Below are 19,602 nucleotides of genomic sequence, written 5' to 3' on the forward strand. Positions count from 1 at the left end.
ACCGTAATAACTCTAATATTGAGGTTGCCCACGAACAAACAAGGGAGATGGTTAACAGATTTATTCAAAGAGGTTACCAACGTATTCATTTGGAACAGGAGTTGGATAGAGCATGGAAAACTATCTGTGGAAACACAGTACAATCTCAGAAACAAATAAATAAAGGGTTAGTCTATGTTTCCGATTACACTCCTAAAAGTAAAGCAATCAACAAGATCATACAACATAATTGGCAAATAGTGCAAATGGACTCTAGTTTACCCTTTGTCGAAACACCTCCCCCAATTTGTGCATCTCGGAAAGGTAAATCCGTTCGAGACATATTGATGGTAACTGATTGGCCTGATAATACTAAGAATACCAACAGATGGCTACCAGATTTAAAACCAGGTTGCTATCGATGCAGTGGATGCCGCACTTGCAGATTTCTTTTGACTGGACAAACATTTCCTCATCCCTTAACGGGTAAAAGATTCTGGATTAAACAGAGACTTACTTGCATATCGGAATATGTTGTGTACTTTATCACATGCCCATGTGGACTTTACTACGTGGGCAAATGTGTGACATCTTTTAGATTAAAGATGAATAATCATCGGTCCAGTATAAGGAACGTTTTAGCTACTGGAAAAGCAGACACCACAAGCTAGCTAGACATTGCCTAAATAAACAGCATGGATTGCCATCTTTGAAGTGTATGCTGTTCTCAGAAGGGGTGGTGATAGAGACAAATTATTGTTGTAAAGTGAGGCTAAATGGATCCACAGGCTAAATACGATGGCACCACGTGGATTAAATGAGATGTTTCATTTGAATTATGTACAAAAATTTGAATTATAATATTTAGACTTGTTGATCCAAGAACGAAGTATATATAAATAATGGGGAAAAGTTAGAACATACTCAGATTTTTCTCAACACAATGTAATATGGAATGCTCCTTCTTGAAGATACATGTGGTAATCCAGTGTGGATATATTGAAACAGTGTGTTCTGAATGATTAGAAAATTTTTTTTGTAATTGGGGAATGATCAGATGACGATCCCCTTAAGTATTAACAGATGATGAAATAGTTTGTTTTGAACACATTGGGAAAATTTAGATCTGTTGCCAACTACCTACATGTAAATAAAAATTAATTGAATTCCTCTTTTTTACTAATGATGGTGATGACATTACACATTGGTTTGATTGAAAGGAATAAGCTTGAGTTCTAAATATGTGACTTATCCTTTAATATAGAAATTACTTAGAAACTGTGTTAAAAAATAGTATTAAAAATCATTTGGATTTGAACCAGCTTTGTGATCTCTGGTGACATGTGGAGCTTCCATACAAACATAGTTGAGTTTGTTTTTAATATATGGTTTTAGAATGTCTGTGTGATATTACTGTTTATTTTGTATTATTGTAGTTTTATATTTATTGCACATTGACACTTTAAATACACTGATGTAACAATAAATTGGACACAATTAACGATGATGCACAGTTTGACACATAATATAAATAGTATCCTTTTGTATCTGACTTTGCTACTTGTAAAAGTTACAAATTATATCAGAAAGATACATTCACTGACGGCTATATCACTATGGAACACATTTTTACTATTTAGTCATTTAATTTTATTTATTGTAATGGTTATATATTATATTAAAAAGGACACATTTTATATTTAAATGCAACACTTGCTTTTATTAATTACATTAGTATATGTTTGTTGAATGAAGCACTTTATACAACTGATGTAAAACTAATTAATTATGCACGATGTGAGGGGAGGGTCCTTTGTGGGTGGGAGGTATTTAAGTGTGTTGGCAATTGAGGTACCGAAACGCGTAGATGTTTATATGATCTAGTAAAGGTATTTCAAGAAAACCTTATGCCGTGAGTGCTTCCTTTCATTTCTGGACTTTATATGCAATATGGTTAGTACCCGGCTCAATTGGCTAATGGCAGAGGTGAGTGCCGGCAATTCATGCCTCGATATATATATATATATACACATACATACATATATCCAGAAGAATCCGCACTCACAGGTCTTACTAATTAAAATTTAAGCTTTATTTTTAAAACACGGTCTGACGTTTTGGCTGACCCATGGCCTTTCTCAAAGTGTCACATAAACAATAAACAATGCCTTAAAAATGTGTGTATTTAGTGGGAAACAGCAGCAGCATAATCAGTGACATATAGTCATCATCATAATGGAGCGACCACCCATTCAGCCTGTCATTGTGAATACAATACATACAATAAATTGATGAGCGATGAACGGTTTGCCTAATGCTACACCTCTGAAATTTCTAATTACTCACTATTTGCCAACACTTATTAAACTGAACTGTGACTTTCTGCCTACGAGTGGGGATTGAAACCCACAGGAACTGGGGCAAGTGACTTGCTGCATACTCTTTCAGACTGCATATTTACCATAGACTTTGTGAACTATTTACCTCTGGATTGAACTATGGACACTATGGGGTTAACAACATAAGGGTCTGGTGTTTATTCATTTTTCCTCATTTGCAGTTTTTTTTTTTTTGCACGTTTTATTTTTTCCTTTTTATTTCTCCTTAACTTTATTTGATCTAAACCATACACTATGGAGACAGGGGCCGACACCTGAACAATTAACACTTGTATGTGGCGAACACATTTTGTTTGTATGGGTAACTCTCTCTAGTTAGGATATTATATATATTAACTGACATGGTTGGGTGTTCACACACAAGGGAGATTCCTATGCAAGTTTTGCACTACCACTAACTAAAGAGAATTTAGCACGTTGGGATGGGCAATTAAGTTAATCGCATATAGTAATATGGATAGCACGGTGAATAATAATTGTTGTTTATTAATTCAATTATTACTATGGGGTTTTCACTTTTTATACATTTATTATTTTATTAAGCTGGGTTACAGAATTTCACTGTTTTTGATCCTTAGTGTCTAACACACCTGAGAGGGAATGTGTCATGTCCCAGAAATTCAATTAGTTCCCCATAGGTTAGTAATAGTGAGGCAAGGTTCAAAATTAGCATAAATAAAATTAGAACAAGACAGAACCCTGGATTTTAAATTAACACCATTGTGGCCTTAAAACACTCTCCACACATAATTCCATCTAAATCTGGCTTCCAACTATCTTGCCACAATTGAGTTCATAGACTAACCCTGGTCAAATTAGAACCTGGGCAATAATTTAACCAGTGATTAACTTTATTCAAATATCTTCAGGAAGAGCAATGAAAACAAAAATGCCTTTGGTTGCCATAGTGTAGATTTGCCCATTGTTAGCATATAAACATTTTTTTAATTCACAGGATTTCTAGATGTATGTATATGGGGGGTATTTACTAAAACTCAAATTAATTAAACACATTTTATTAAAACAAAGTCGACCTAACTCCCATCCATGAATTTTACTCATTTATCAAGAAATCAAATCAAAAAAAGGAAAAGTTGCAAAAAAATTGTGCAACAATTTAAACTTTTGCCCGAATCAAACAATCTTTTTGAGTTGTTACCTGGAAGCCCCAACTTTATTGAATTATCCAGCGCAGATCACAAAGTCAAAAAAACAACTTCAGGGATATCTGCCATTGACTTTTACATAACCTTGACAGGTTTTAGATGGAGTATAATTGCTAAAAAATTTGTTTTTTCCCTTTAAAAACTTGACCAGAAAAACCGAGGCTTCATAAAAAGGCCTCTATATGTATGTTGGAGGATGAATATTAATTTTAAAGATTCTATTCTTAACAGGCTACATAAAATCCTAGCTTAGCTTTTTTCAGCTTGTGAAATCTGTATTTTTGTTATAGGAACCCCTCTCCATCTCTCCATGACAATTTCATATACTCATTTTATATATTATAGTGCCTCTGCTATGTAGTGAGAACTTTTCCTACGAGATTTGTATCCTTAAGAACTGTACTGACAATAGAAAATATACACAAGTATGAACCAAATATTCCTGAAAATTAAGGATCTAACTGGGATTTGTAACTGCTAAGTGTATTAGTTCTTGATATTGACAGGCACTGGATCCGTTATCTGGAAACCTGTTACCCAGAAAGCTCAGAATTATGGAATGACCATCTCCCAATGACTTCATTTTATCCAAATAATACAAATCTTTAAAAAATATTTCATTTTTCTTTGTAATAATAAAACAGTACATTGTTTGGCCATGTTTGGCTGCTTGTTTTTTAGTGTCTGACTTCTTGGCACTGATGACTGAAGTCTGGCAGTGAAGCAGCCAAACATGGTGGCCATCAACGTCACTGTTTAGCTCTGCCTTAGGACACCCAGTGCTTTGAAGCAGTTTTGTTCTTGCAAGCATTCATGTGTGTGTGTGTGTATGGGGGGTTATGATCTATATCTCATTCATGTGTGTGTGTGTGTGTATGGGGGGGGGTTATGATCTATATCTTGCTTCCTCTTTAAGAATCCATCTATGGTTACTAGATTACAGTACATTTATTATTGATAGTATCCTGAAAAATGGCCCTAAATGCTGATTTGTATCTATGGTTTATAGAGCAGTAGGTGTTTAATATACAAGAGGTTTTACGCTACAGAGATTTAGGGCCACATTTACTAAGCTCGAGTGAAGGATTCGAAGTAAAAAAAACTTAGAATTTTGAAGGTTTTTTTTGGGTACTTCGACCATCGAATAGGCTAATTCGACCTTCGACTATGACTTTAAATCGAATGATTCGAACTAAAAATCGTTCGACTATTCGACCATTCGATAGTCGAAGTACTGTCTCTTTAAAAAAAACTTTGACTACCTACTTCGGCACTTTAAAACTACTGAGCTACAATGTTAGCCTATGGGGACCTTCCCCATAAGCTTTCTAAGCTTTTTTTGATAGAAGGAAAATCCTTTGATTGATGGATTAAAATTCTTCGAATCTAAGTATTTGCGGTAAATCCTTCGACTTCGATATTCGAAGTCGAAGGATTTTACTTTGATGGTCAAATATCGAGGGTTAATTAACCCTCGATATTCAACCCTTAGTAAATGTGCCCTTAATATTCATTGTCCCATAATTGCTTTGAAATAAGGAAGAGTGTAAAACGACAGTGATCTATTATATCACTATTTTGTACCATCTTTTATTGCACTTTATACTTTACAGACCACACAGGCCCAAAGTTCACTCCATAACTAATAATCCATAGCAATTTTTTTTTTTATTCTGTTATAGTTCATTTAGCCAGTTATGTGGATGAAAAATGCAATTGGTTACCACTCTCCTAGATTCTAGGTGTACCCCAATGAACACATTTACATGTTATATTATGTTTCTTAATACCTTAGTGGTGTTTAGATCTGTATGTGACCCTAGATAATTGTACACTAACCTGTGTGGGTTATATGGTTGGGGCAGTTTGGTTTTATCTGTTGTCTGAGAAACTGCCTCAATTTCCCCCTTCCCCCACCCTGCACTTGTGATTCTCAACAGTTTTACCAAATCCAATCATTTTGCTTGCTATATTTGCAACTTTCTTTTATATGGTTATTCCTAAAAGTCCGAATTTATCTCAATATTTTATGAAAAAATCCGCGTGGGTTTTTTTGGCTTATTTATTAATACACTTTCCCAAAAATTTTGTTTGCGGGAAAAAAAACCTCGAAAAATACGAATTTTTGGGAATTTCCACCCAAAAACTCGGAAAATTCATATTATTCCATGAAACCCAGGGCAGTTCGAAAAATATTTGGGACTTCTCTCATTGACTTTGCAACCTTGGCAGGTCTGCGATTGCGGATTTTCGGATTTGTACTTTTTCCATCCTCGGGGCATAATAAATTCCAAAAAAAATTTTCCCACTAAAAATTCGGATTTTAGACAAAAAACCCCCCACAAATGTTTTGGGTTTTTGGCATTCGGAGTCTAATAAATAACTAGACTATAAATAACTATAGTAAATAACCACCTAAGTCTTCAAAAATAATACAATATTCATTAAAATAATATATTTATCGCATATATATTAAATACCTTTTGTTGTGCCCAAAACAAATAGCATATGGAATGTTAAAAACAGGCCTATACATAGGGATGTAGCGAACTGTTCGCCGGCGAACTAGTTCGCGCGAACTTCGACTGTTCGCGTCCGCCGCAAGTTCGCGAACGTCGCGCGACGTTCGCCAATAGGCGTTCGCGTCAAAATCGGTCGCCCATTCGACCATTCGATCGCTAAAATCGAACGATTTTCGTTCGATTCGAACGAAAATCGTTCGATCGAACGATTAAAATCCTTCGATCGTTCGAATCGAACGATTTTCGGATGATCGAAGTTCGCGAACAGTTCGCGAACAGTTCGCAAATTATGCCGGTGTTCGCGAACGGCGTTCGCGAACACATCGGCGGCGGTTCGCTACATCCCTACCTATACATACTGTACATATATACAGTATACAGTAAATATAATGATTTCTTATTAGAACCTTTTTAAACAGACCATATTAATTGACACAGTTTTGGTCAAATATTAACAGCAGAAAAGGTTTTACAAATAACTACCTGTCTCAGAAGCACTGACAGTAATATTGTACCAAGGGTTCTCCTCCCGATCCAGATGTTTTGCTGTTGTTATCAAGCCAGTATTTGAATCAATATCAAATCCTTTCTGTTCTTCAGAGCTGTTGTCAATAAAATATCTACAAATGTATTTCAATAGAAATATGTTAATATAATACTACATAATATTATAATAAATACTAATAAAAAATTCCATGACTGAAAATGTATAATATTGTTATTCTCTTTTAATAATGTTATGCCCTGGAAAATTATTTTTTAAATTATTCCATGTCGATATTTATGTTGAAGTAACAGTGTTAAAAGAAGAGAAAAATAGCAACAAAGATACGTAGTAGTGCAACAGTGAGTATAAAACTTGTACCTTAACAATAATAGCTGAGGTGGTGAAAAGATTAAATAATTGTATGGGAAGGGAGACCACTTTGTTAGTTGTGTTATATTATATTTTCATAGTGACTTATAGAGGCACATTTATCAAAGCTCGAATTTCAAATTCATGGGAGTTTTTAAAACTTGGATCAAGTACAAGGTGCTATTTTATCATTACAGAGAAAAGGCAAATCATTTTTTAAATTTAAATTGTTTGATTTAAATGTAGTCTATGGTAGATGTCCTTCCTGTAATTTCTGGATGATGGATCCCATACCTGCAATTCGTATACATATTCCTGTAAATATTTACAGCTGAAATATGTTCTAAATATGTCAATATTTGTTTTCTAGGTAGATTCCATATAAAATCATGTTCCTGTTCTGATATGACAAATGTAAGTTGGATTTTTACCCACTAACTCTAGTAGATTATATTGTTCAGAATTAATGTGTTGACTTGTAGGGGTTATTTAGCTTGAATTTTCAAATTGGAATTGAATGATTTGTCGATTTCGCCTATGCTCTATAACTGACCAAGAGGTCTTGTTGTTCTGACTATTAATAGGGAAAGACAGAGTTTAATAGTACATTATTAAGAACAAAGGGCTTTTTAATTTCCTTTTTCTTGATGCAGCCTGGTAGGAAGCATGAATTGCCTCCAATAGACATTAGCAGGAAAGGGTAAAGGATTAGTTGCGGAGATTTTTTTGAATTTGCACAATGTATTTAATCAGTATACATTTTGCTTCTAGTTGAAGTCTTTTGGACATCAATCAATCATTTAGAGTATTCCTTTATTTAACTTCCTCCACTGTGTGAGAGAGTGGACTTTTGGGAATTACAGTACAATTACAGTACATTGTTTTAATGGTACATTTTATCCATTTGCGAATTGTCTAACATTTTTACATTATGAATAGGGATTTGAGGTTGGGTCGATTATCTTTTTTTCAAAGATTTGACTAAATTCAAGAAAAGAGAATTTGTTATCATACTTACAGATAAATCTCTTTCTCGGAGTCCCGTATAGGCAGCACAGGGCACTCGTGGGTTAATACACCATTCCCTTTAGGAGGCAGGATGGAACTAAACTTTCGATCCCTCTGAGAGATCCTCCTCTTCCCCGTATTAACCCCGCCTACTTCAGTTTCGACTAGCACAACTTATAAGTAGTATAGAACAGTGAAGAATTAGGGAGGGAAACTCCCTGTGCTGCCTATACGGGACTCAGAGAAAGAGATTTATCGGTAAGTATGATAACAAATTCTCTTTTCTCGGTCGTCCCTAGGCAGCACAGGGCACTCGTGGGTGAGTCCCAAAGCTAATTGATAGGGTGGGAAAGATAAGTAAGAAAGAGGAGACTGAAAAAATTAAGGTGGAAGGCACTAACATGTGCGAAAGACCTTTACTTGTTAACAACTGTTTGTAGAACTTTTCTGCCAAAACTGGCATCCGCTGAAGCATAAACGTTGAACTTATAGAACTTTGTAAATGTGTGCAAAGACGACCAGGTAGCTGCTTTACAAATCTGATCCATGGAAGCTTGATTATAAAGAGTCCATGAAGCACTCATGCCCCTTGTTGAATGGGCTCCAACCTTTAAAGGCGTGGGTAGACCTTTGAGCTTGTAAATGTACAGAATTAAGTCCTTAATCCATCTAGCAATGGACATCTTGGAAGCTGTATTCCCCTTACCTTGTGGACCATAGAGAACGAAAAGAGCGTCTGTCTTCCTGACGCTTTCCGTCCTATGCAAATAGAATTTGAGGGCCCGAACCACATCTAGCGTGTGTAAGCGTCTTTCAAGCTCAGATGTTGGTTTTGGACAGAATGAAGGGAGGACAATTTCCTGGTTGAGGTGGAATTCAGAAGACACCTTGGGACGGAAGGATGGGATAGTTCGTAGTACTACTTTGTCCTCGTGGAAAATGCAAAACAGCGGTTTACAGCTGAGAGCACCAATTTCCGAAACTCGTCTCGCCGACGAGATAGCCACTAAAAAGGCAACCTTCCAAGTAAGAAACTTCATATCTATAGAAGCTAGAGGTTCGAAAGGGCGACCCTGCAGCACTTGAAGAATGAAATTCAAGTTCCATGGTGGTAAAGGATCTTTATATGGTGGTCTGATATGAGTGGTGGCTTGGATAAAAGTCCTGACATCAGGAAACGATGCTAGCTGAAGTTGAAAGAACACTGATAATGCTGAGATCTGGACTTTAAGTGAATTGACTCCCAATCCTCTATCCATGCCATCCTGAAGGAATTCCAGGAGTAGAGGAACTGTGCACGTTTGATAATCAGAGCATCTCTGTCTACACCAGTCAATGTAGCATGACCATATGCGGTGATAGGTAGAGTTTGTTGTTGGTTTGCGTGCTCTCAACAGAGTGGTGGTGACTTTGTCTGAGAACCCCTTACCCTTCCATATGGAGCTTTCAATAGCCAAGGGATAATCTTTCCAAAGATGGGTGCCAACAGGGGCCCTGCTGAAGCAAGTCTGGCCGTTGAGGAAGTGGCCACGGGGGAGCAATTGAAAGTCTCTTTAGATCTGAAAACCAAGCCCTCCTGGGCCAAAACGGTGCTATCACTATTGCTGTTGTTCGAAACAGACACAGACGACGGAGAACAGGGTGGATCATTGGTATGGGTGGAAAAATGTAGACAAGTTGAAAGTCCCAATCCAACGTCATTGCATCCACTGACCAAGCATTGGGGTCGTGATACCTGGAACAATAATCCGGAATTTGGTGATTGAACTTGCTGGCCATCAGGTCCATCTGTGGGGTCCCCCACCTGACCGTAAGTTGTTGAAACACTTCCGGGTGCAGTGCCCATTCTCCCGGATCGAGAGTGGTTCGGCTTAAGAAGTCTGCTTCCCAATTCAACTGACCTGGAATGTACACGGCCGCTAGTCTGCATGAATTGTCTTCCGCCCATTGTAGAATGCAGGACACTTCCTTCCATGCTGCACTGCTGTGAGTGCCTCCCTGGTGGTTTATATACGCCACCGTTGTAGCATTGTCTGACCTGACTTTTACTGGGTATCCCCTCAGAAGATCCGACCAGTGTCTTAGCGCCAGGTACACCGCCCGTAGTTCTAGTACGTTGATGTGGAGTGAGGCTTCCTTCTGTGACCACCGACCTTGTACAGACCTGTGGTTGAATACGCCGCCCCAGCCTGTGAGACTGGCGTCTGTGGTGATTATTGCCCAGTTGGCAATGGAACACAGTTTTCCTTTCTTGATATTTTCTATTTGAATCCACCACTGAAGAGAAATTTTGGTTGTCTCTGATAGAAAAATTGAATAGTCCAAATGGTTGTAATCTCCGCGCCATTTTTGGAGAAAATCCAGCTGGAGGTTTCTCATGTGGGCTTGAGCAAAAGGTACGACCTCTATGGCTGAGGTCATAAGTCCTAGTAGCCGCATGCAGTCCCTGGCCGAGATCGATCTTTGGGATATTGCCTGATTTGCCGCAGCTTAAAGCTTGAGTTGCTTTTGAGTCGTCAGAAAAACCTTGTGCTGCCGAGAGTCGAACTTGACTCCCAGAAAGATGATGGACTGAGTTGGAATTAAAGTACTTTTTGAAAAGTGGATCTTCCAGCCGTGAGATTCTAAAACTTCTTTGCAGAGGTTTGTGTGCCCGAATTAGTAGGTCGTCCAGATATGGCAGAACCACAATATCTAGTTGTCTTAAGTGTGCCACTAGAGCTGCCATAAGTTTCGTGAATACTCTGGGCGCTGTTGCGAGGCCGAAAGGAAGAGCTTGAAACTGGTAGTGGATACCCTGAACTGCAAAGCGTAGAAACTGTTGAGAGTCCACATGAATTGGGACGTGTAGATAAGCGTCCTTTAGATCTATGGTCGTGAAAAATCTCCTTGTTCCACGTTTGCGATCACGGATCTCAGAGATTCCATTTTGAATGAAGGTACATAGAGAAACTTGTTGAGAAATTTTAGATCTAGTACAGGACGTTGTGAACCATCTTTTTTGGGTATCAGAAACAGATTTGAATAAAACCCCAGCCCCCATTGATCTGTGGGAACGGTTATTATTGACTTGGCTTTGAGCATAGTTTGGATTGCCAGTTTGAAAGCTCTCTGTTTGTTTGGTAGGGATGGCAGGGTTGAACGAATGAAGCGTTGGGGGGGAGACCTGTGAAATTGTAGCCTGTAGCCCATTGAAACTATGTTGTGGACCCAGGTGTCTGAAGTTGTGGTTAGCCAGGTTTCCCTGAACTTTAAGAGGCGCCCCCCTATCGCCTCCGTAAGATCGGGGGAGGCTGCCCCTTCATGCGTCTCGTGTCTTGTCTGTTGCTCCCGTGGTAGTGCATCTCTGAAAGTTCCGGGAGGGTTTCTTGGAGGGACGAAAATTACCCTTGGGTTGGTTAGAGTATGTTTGTTGCCTGGAATGCTGCGGGGAAGGTCTCCCAAAATTCAGTGACCTAAATGGTCTTCTTGACTGTGTGTTTGGAGGTTTAGATTTTTTGTCTTGAGGTAAAAAGTTGCTTTTTCCTCCAGTGATCTTATTTATCAAAGTATCGAGTTCCGGCCCGAAGAGTGAAGCCCCTGAAAATGGCAGAGTAACTAAATTTTTCTTGGAGGCTGGATCCGCACTCCAAGATTTGAGCCAAAGTGCTCTTCTAGCACCTACTGAAAATGCAGTAATTGTAATTGAAGGGTGTCCATAGAGGCATCGCATAAAAAGTGTGCCGCATTAAGCACCTTTGAGAGATGACCATGCATGTCAAAAGAATCCTCAGAACAGCCTGATAACGCTTCTTCTAGCCATAGGGTCATAGTTCGCGCAACACATGCTGCTGCGATTGACAGTTTAAATGCCGCTGTAGATGAGGCAAAAGAGCTTTTTAAAAGATTTTCAGCCTTCCTGTCCATGGGATCTCTGAACGCTGTTCCGTCTTCTAAAGGTATAGTCGTACCTTTAGCCAATCTAGCTATCGGGGCGTCAACCTTGGGTATGGTTTCCCATTTATCTCTATGAGCTTGGCTGAAAGGATACAGTATATCCATTCTCTTTCTTTGACTGCCCTGCGGTCTGGAGCTTTCCATTCTTTATTAATGACCTCCTGCACTGTCTCATGTACAGGGAAAAATCTTTGTTTCCTTATAGTGGGGCTAAACAGTTTATCCAGCTTGTTGGATTCTTTGTGTTCCTCTTGAATGCCTAGTGTATGGAACATGTCTGCTAACAGTGAGTGAATAGCTTCCAATTGGGATTTGTGGGAGCTTTCTAGATGTGGATTAGTGTGCTCCTCATCTTCCCAGTCTGAATCGTCCTCAGGAATTATCCCTTCTTCCTCTGAGGAATGCAAATCCACCTCTGCTTGAGAGGGGTTTTGAGTCACTACTTGTGGAGTTTGAGTTATCTGGTTAGCTGCTATCTTTTCAATAGCAGATGACATAGTCAACAATGATGCCTGAAATGGCTGAAACCAATCTGGAATTTGTGAAGCAGAAGGTGCTGCTGAATCAGCTCTCACTTCTGTGGGCTTCCGTTTTTTCTGGTATTGTTGTACTTCCTTATCCTTATGTCTCTTTTTCACAGATACTGAGGCTGTATCTGAGCCTGACTGAGTGTCTATCTTATCTTGTGCAGATAAGTTTGCTTTATTAAGGTCAGACGCCATGTTAGGCTATGCAGTCTGTTAGTAATGTGCCAATGAAAGAGAGAGAGAGAAAGGGGTAGCACAGAGAAAAGGAGAAAATATAAGCTGTACCAGTAGTAAACGGATAATAGCCGTTACTTTAATAGGTTCCCCTGAATCTCCGACGCGTCACTCCTGCAGTGCTGGCAGCAGATAATGGCCGCGCGGCTAGGTATATCACTCTTTGCCACGATGTGCGCATCCAAAATGGCGGCCGGAAGTGCACGACATTTGGCGCGAGATTTGAGCTCAGTGTAATGCCGGTTGATGTGGCTTCTCTCTAAGGGACGGTGTTCCGGCAGCGTTAAGGCATGCCTTTCGCCTAATCCGTACTTGGCAGCGCTGAAGCTTGCCTTGAAAATGGGCGAGACATACGTTGTAAAACAACTAGGGCAGCGCTGAAGCTTGCCTTTATGTCATAAATTGACAAGTCCGCCAGGGCAGCGCTGAAGCTTATCCCCTTTTTATCTCTGATGGATAACTCCTGTAAAAAATTAAATAAAAATAACAAAACTTGATAATGAATGGGAGCTCTGCTCCCACACATCCTACCTCCTTGCAGGATGGAAAAAAACTGAAGTAGGCGGGGTTAATACGGGGAAGAGGAGGATCCCTCAGAGGGATCGAAAGTTTAGTTCCATCCTGCCTCCTAAAGGGAATGGTGTATTAACCCACGAGTGCCCTGTGCTGCCTAGGGACGACCGAGAAATGTCTTTGTGGAAAATGGTTTATTGGACTGCATGTTAAATGCCTTAATAGTTTTAGTCTGGACTTATTTTTAGTTTTTAAAAATGTTTTCTAGATTTTAGTTTCCTGATGCAGGAATTGTGCTTTATTAAAATTCCTCTAGCTACATGTTTTATAGCATGGTTGACTGATCATGAACTGTATTTTCAGTATATTTCATAAGGGTTTCAGTCAGATCTGACAGGCAATGTCTGTCATTCAAAATACTATCATTTAGTATTCACTGCCGAGGTTTTCAGTTTAATTCGGAATATCCAATATTATTTTGTCATGGGCACGTTTTAACCAAAATACTTTGTATATTTTGTGGCTAAAGCCAATAAAGGTAGAAATGGGATATAATAATATAATCTATGTTTGATATTTTTTTTGGAGATGGAGTAAAATGTAAAGTCTTTGTTTGGAAGTCCATTTTGGACACTGTAATGCAGACTTTTAAATATCTCAATATACCTTTGTTTGGCAGGTCATTTTGAACAGTGTAATGCAGACTCAACATATTATAAGTAGGGATGAGCAAATCTTTTGCTGAGTTTCACCGCAGAAATGACACCCATAAACTCCAATGGGAGAAAAAAATGTTGCATGTCAAAAAAAAATGTTGCATATCAAAAAAATTTGCAGTAGGTCAAAAAAAAAAAAAAAATTGTCGCCCATAGACTTTTATGCATTTGCCAACCCAAAACTGGTCAAAATCTTCCATCCCTAATTATAAGGAGTTCACTGAATTCTATGAGTTTATTCAACATATTAAGCTTGACAATGAGTAGCCCTTTATTAGAAATCTGCCACTTCTATTTGCTTCACATTGATAGAAGTCTGCCTTTTTATGGTATCAGCAAGTAAGGGCATAGTACAAAACAAAGTTTAGTTGTACTTTAACAAAAGATTGTAAAAAGATTGTACAAAGATTATGTAATGCAAAAAGCAGTTTATAAGGCACAAATTATCATTTAGGATATTGTTCTAGTAGATAAATGTATGGTATATCCTTTTAGCACCCTTTCAGTGGATTGTTCTTATCTTTAAGTTCCAGGAGGCCTCTTATGCTTATTCGCCAGTTTGTCTAAATTGGCCAGTTTGCATTGTGTAAAAAAATGAATTTTAGTCTACAAAGAATGAAATATGCCTGCTTCACTGCATGATATCCTCTAGTTTTTTGAGTTAACCATGTCTGTTTGCCTATCCCCACTGCATATTTTAGTCTTGCTGTAACTTTTTTGCAGCTGTGTAGTGATGAGCAAACATTTTTGCTGAGTTGGGCGTCAAAAATGACGCCCACAGACTGCAATGCATTTTGGTGAATTTTCACCATTTCGCAATTTTTTGGCAAAGCAAAAAGGGCCTGATTCACCCATCACTACTGCTGTGCTATACCCCATTTATTTATTAACAATACATCATTAAAGGAGCAGTTCAGTGTAAAAATAAAAACTTTGTAAATAGAAACTATGTAAATAAATAGGCTGTGCAAAATAAAAATGTTTCTAATATAGTTAGTTAGCAAAAAATGTAATCTATAAAGTCTGGAGTGACTGGATGTGTAACAGAACAGAACCCAACTTCCTGCTTTTCAGTTCTCTAACTTTGAAATCTCCCTAAATATCCATGTGTATCTCTGCCCTAAGAGGGGTCACAAGATACATAACTGTTCAGTGAGTTTGCAATTGACCTTCAGCATGCAGGTCAGATTCAAAAACAAACAGTTATGTACCCATATGCCCCCCCTCAAGTCACTGATTGGTACCTGCTGGCAATGGGTGTATCTGACATGTTTTGTTTTCGCATTGAAGTCTATTGGCAACAAAATATTTTTGATGCTCAACATTTTTTTTTAACCCATTGGCTTCTATGAGAGACATTTTCACAGGAAAACTTGGTGAAAAATTTTGCTCATCACTAGTTACTGCCTGGTAACTAATAAGTGGAAACCAAGAGAGCTGCAAAGCAGCAAGTAGTGTTCTGGTTATGTTAGACATCCAGTCACTCCAGCCTTTATAGATTACATTTTTTGACTAACTAACTATATTGAAAACAATAATTAATTTTGCACAGCCTAATTTTTATAAAGAATAATTCCTTTAAAATATCTGAAAATCTATATTAGTAGCTGCTGTGCTACTTTAAATATGGTGTAGAATATGTCTTAAAAATTAACAAAATGTTGGTCTCCCTTAAAAAAACATATGCAATAAAAAGATATTTCTGCCAACAAAAGCTGTTATAAAGAGAAAAGTTAGGCTAGCACCTTTTCCGTGAGTTTCTGTGCTTAATACAGTAAGAAAAGCTACAGTTTAATACTGAGTCTATTTCCAAGATGGAATCATAAAAAAAAAAAGAAATCACATTGCCATAGCAACATTGTAGACATCAAGTCAACAGGGAAGCAATGCAATTTTACAGGTATTTTGAAATAACTGGAAAGCATTATGTGAGATGCTGAGTATTCGTGAATGGATAACAGTGAACTTCATTGTAAGCAATGAAGGTCAGCAGATACATGGTGTGGTGGGTTACAGATGAGAGCACAGATATTTGACATTCCATATCACTTTATTTTTGAAAATAAAAAATAAACAAGTAAATAAATGCTTGAACAGTAGAAAGATTGGTATTTTGTTAAAAAATATAACTTTAAACTGCAGTATTCTTTTCTAAACCATAATGTTTACTTCTCAGAAAATAAAATATATTATTTGAAAGAATACAGACCATTTTGGGAAGCACTGTTTTATCTAGTATATATTCATAACCAAACCATGTTATACTGTATTTCTCTAATATAAACTGCCTTCAAAAAGTCACACAACAGGGCTCATTTAGCAATTGCCTTAGAACAAATATCCCATTCCAGCCGATCAGCATTTAGCATTAAACTGTCTATTGCAGGTAACATTATAAAAAAATAGCTGATTGGTTTTTGTGCTAGGGCAAAATTGCCCAGGGCCAGTAATTTAACCCTAATGTCAGTTGGCTGTGAAGGGACCTCATTTCCTGCAGCCAATATACAATTTTGAGACAAGATATGCTCAAAATCAAAAGTATTTTATAGTACAACCAGATCTGAATGTTGAAGGATGCAGACACACATGGTAACATGCTATAGATGCACAAAAGCATGACCAAAACAATGTGCATAACTGCAGGAAAATTCATGAAACAGCAAAACCATTTTGAAAAACTTATAGAACTTTAATGGCAGAAACAAAGTGGAATAATGAGGGGCCTTATGGGGCAGTTTTCTATCAGGGCCTTTCAAGCAGACTTAAGGATGATTTGGTCTCGAGACCTTCCCGAGCAATTGAAAGATTTGATTGCTCTTGCGTCGACACACGACTTAGAGAGCACCAAGCCAACAAGGAGAGCAGCAAGAGTTTCTCTGAGCAGGAGAAACTTCAGAGACTTCCAGCTGGCCTGTGTCTATACTGTGGTGGCCAGGCTCACTTTGCCTGCCCATTGAAGCCAGGAGGTTCCTCTCACCAAGGTAAAATTGGGGTGTCTCATGTGGGGAGCATTGTACCTGTTCCTCAAGGGAATCGTCACCAGTTTCTCCTACCTCTACAAATTCATCTGGACACTAAGACTATCGACAGTTCTGCCTTCCTTGATTCCGGGGGTGCAGGGAATTTCATGGACGCTTCCTTTGCCAAATACATGGGTGTTCTCCTGTACATACTCCCTTGCAGTTTACAGCCATTGATGACAGACAACTAACGATTATCCTAGTGATGGGCGAATAAATTCGCCTGTCACGAATTTGCAGCGAATTTCCGCATTTCGCTATATAAATTTGCCAATCTCCCACGAAAATACGTTGGCATCAAAACATTGAGGACGCGCATCCGAAAAGTTGCTTGCACTATTCGGACGCCCATTGACATGGATCCAAAATTGGACACGGCATCAATTTTCGTGGTGAATTTCTCAAATTTCCTGGGAAATTTAAGAATTGGAGAAATTTGGCCATCACTAATTATCTCCAAGATGACAGGGGAATTACCTGTGCAGGTTGGGACTTTGTATAAAGAGAGACTATCGTTCCTGATTATTACCTGCCCATCCGCTCCTGTGGTGTTGGGGTTACCCTGGCTACGTCTGCACAATCCCTCCATTGAAGGGTCTTCAAGTCAGATCTCCCGTTGGAGTTTATACTGTCAAACCCATTGCCTACCGGTTACTCCCATCTGTTCATCCAGTGGGTATCTGTTTCCTCTACCGATCCCCGACCTCTGCCAGCAGTCTACGGGGATTTTGCTGATGTCGTCTTCAAAAGATCCGCGGAATTTCTTCCCCCTCATCATCTCTATGATTGCCCTATAGATCATCTTCCCGGAACTATGCCACCCAGAGGTCGTACTTATCCCTTATCTCCTTCTGAGACATCTGCAGTGAAAGAGTATATTCAGGAGAATCTCCAGCGAGGGTTCATTTGTCCCTCTCCAGCCAGTTTCTTCTTTGTAGGAAAAAAAGGATGGAGGATTACGTCCATGCATAGACTACTGGGGTCTTAATAAAATTACACTCAAGAACCGGTACCCTTTGCCCCTAATTTCTGATCTTTTTGATTAATTGAGAGGGGCCAAGAAGTTCACCAAACTGGATCTTCGTGGGGCATATAATTTAATCTGCATTCGTGAAGGGGACTAATGGAAGCCTGCGTTCAACACCCAAGATGGGCATTACGAATATTTAGTAATGCTCTTCGGCTTATGTAATGCCCCTGTTGTCTTCCAGGAGTTTGTGAACAACATCTTCCGAGACCACTTGGGGAAATCAGTGGTTGTATACCTAGACTTGAATAGTCATTGCTCCCAGGTGAGGGAGGTGCTCACTTGTTTAAGGGAAAACTCCCTCTTTACCAAGCTGGAGAAATGCGTCTTCGATGTGCCCAAGATCCCAGAAGGATTTGAGATGGATCCTGCCAAAGTCTCTGCGATCCAGAAGTGGCCTCTTCCCTTAAGCAATAAGGCCATACAGAGAGTCATTTGGTTTGCTAACTACTACCGGCAGTTCATCAAAGACTTCTCTTCCCTTGTAGCCCCATCCTTGCTCTTATTTAAAAAGGGAGGAAAACCTAATACCTGGCCTCCTCCTGCCGTGGAAGCCTTCCAATCCCTGAAAGATGCTTTCACTTCGGCATCGGTTCTTCGTCATCCTGACCCACAGTTACCCTTCTTCATCGAGATGGATGCTTCCAATCCGGAGCTATTCTTTCCCAAAGACATTCTACAGATGGGAAGTTCCACCCATGTGCATAATTTTCCAAGAAGTTCTCCCCAGCAGAGTAGAACTTTGATATTGGGAATCATGAACTCCTGGCAGTGAAACTTGCTCTTGAAGAGTCACGTCATCTCTTGGAGGGTGCCCCTCATTCAGTCACTGTTTACACTGATCATAAGAATCTGGAATTCATACAGACTCTCAAAAGACTGAATTCCCGACAGGAGAGGTGGGCTCTCTTCTTCTCCCGCTTCAACTTCGTTCTGACCTATCGCCCTGGTTCCAAGAATCAAAAAGTGGATGCATTTTCCAGAAGTTTTACCCCTGAAGATCGCCACACCAAAGTGTTGCATCCTGTTATTCCCCCGCTAAAATCATTGCCTCCTTGTACCCTGACTTCCTCCAGATACACCCAATGGCTTTTGTACCACCTGAACTCCATCTCCCCATCCTGCAGCAAACTCATTGTTGCAAGCAGGCCGGACATCCTGGCATAGAAAAGACTTTTGAGCAATTAAATTGACTCGTCTGGTGGCCGACCATACGAAAAGATGTCAAAGACTTTGTTGCTGCCTGCACTATTTGTGTCACCTCCAAGCTAAGCCATTCTTGTCCCAGCGGTCTATTACAAACTTTACCCATTCCCTCTCGTCTGTGGACCCACTTAGCCATGCACTTTATCGTGGAATTAGCACCCTCTAAGGGGAACACCGTAATTTGGGTAGTTATTGACCGCTTCAGTAAGATGGCTCACTTTATTCCTCTTTGGAAACTTCCCTCTGTGGTGGAGCTCTCTCAGCTATTTATCCAATTTATTTTTTGGTTACATGGTTTTTCTGCAGAGACTGTTTCAGACCGGGCTTCCCAATTTGTATCCAGATTCTGACGATCATTGTGTAAAGCTTTATTTATTGCTCTTCAGTTCTCTTCAGCATACCATCCACAATCCAGTGGGGTAGTGTAAATCAAGCCCAGTTCTTAAGAAATCATGTCTCTGTGTGCCAAGATGATTGGTCTGATCTCCTCCCA

The 19,602-nt window shown here is 39.2% G+C and overlaps 1 protein-coding gene across 2 annotated transcripts in view; it reads right to left on the minus strand.

The window, feature by feature from the left end:
* LOC108705572 (cadherin-18-like) overlaps positions 1 to 19,602 on the minus strand; it is a 385,765-nt gene that overhangs the window by 38,410 nt on the left and 327,753 nt on the right. For both annotated transcript variants that reach the window (XM_041566239.1, XM_041566240.1), the window contains exon 8: positions 6,550 to 6,686. In XM_041566239.1, coding sequence (XP_041422173.1) covers positions 6,550 to 6,686 — 137 coding nt within the window. The remainder of the gene's footprint in view (positions 1 to 6,549; positions 6,687 to 19,602) is intronic.

The sequence above is a fragment of the Xenopus laevis genome, chromosome 6L (assembly GCF_017654675.1).
Source record: "Xenopus laevis strain J_2021 chromosome 6L, Xenopus_laevis_v10.1, whole genome shotgun sequence".
Lineage (NCBI taxonomy): Eukaryota > Metazoa > Chordata > Amphibia > Anura > Pipidae > Xenopus > Xenopus laevis.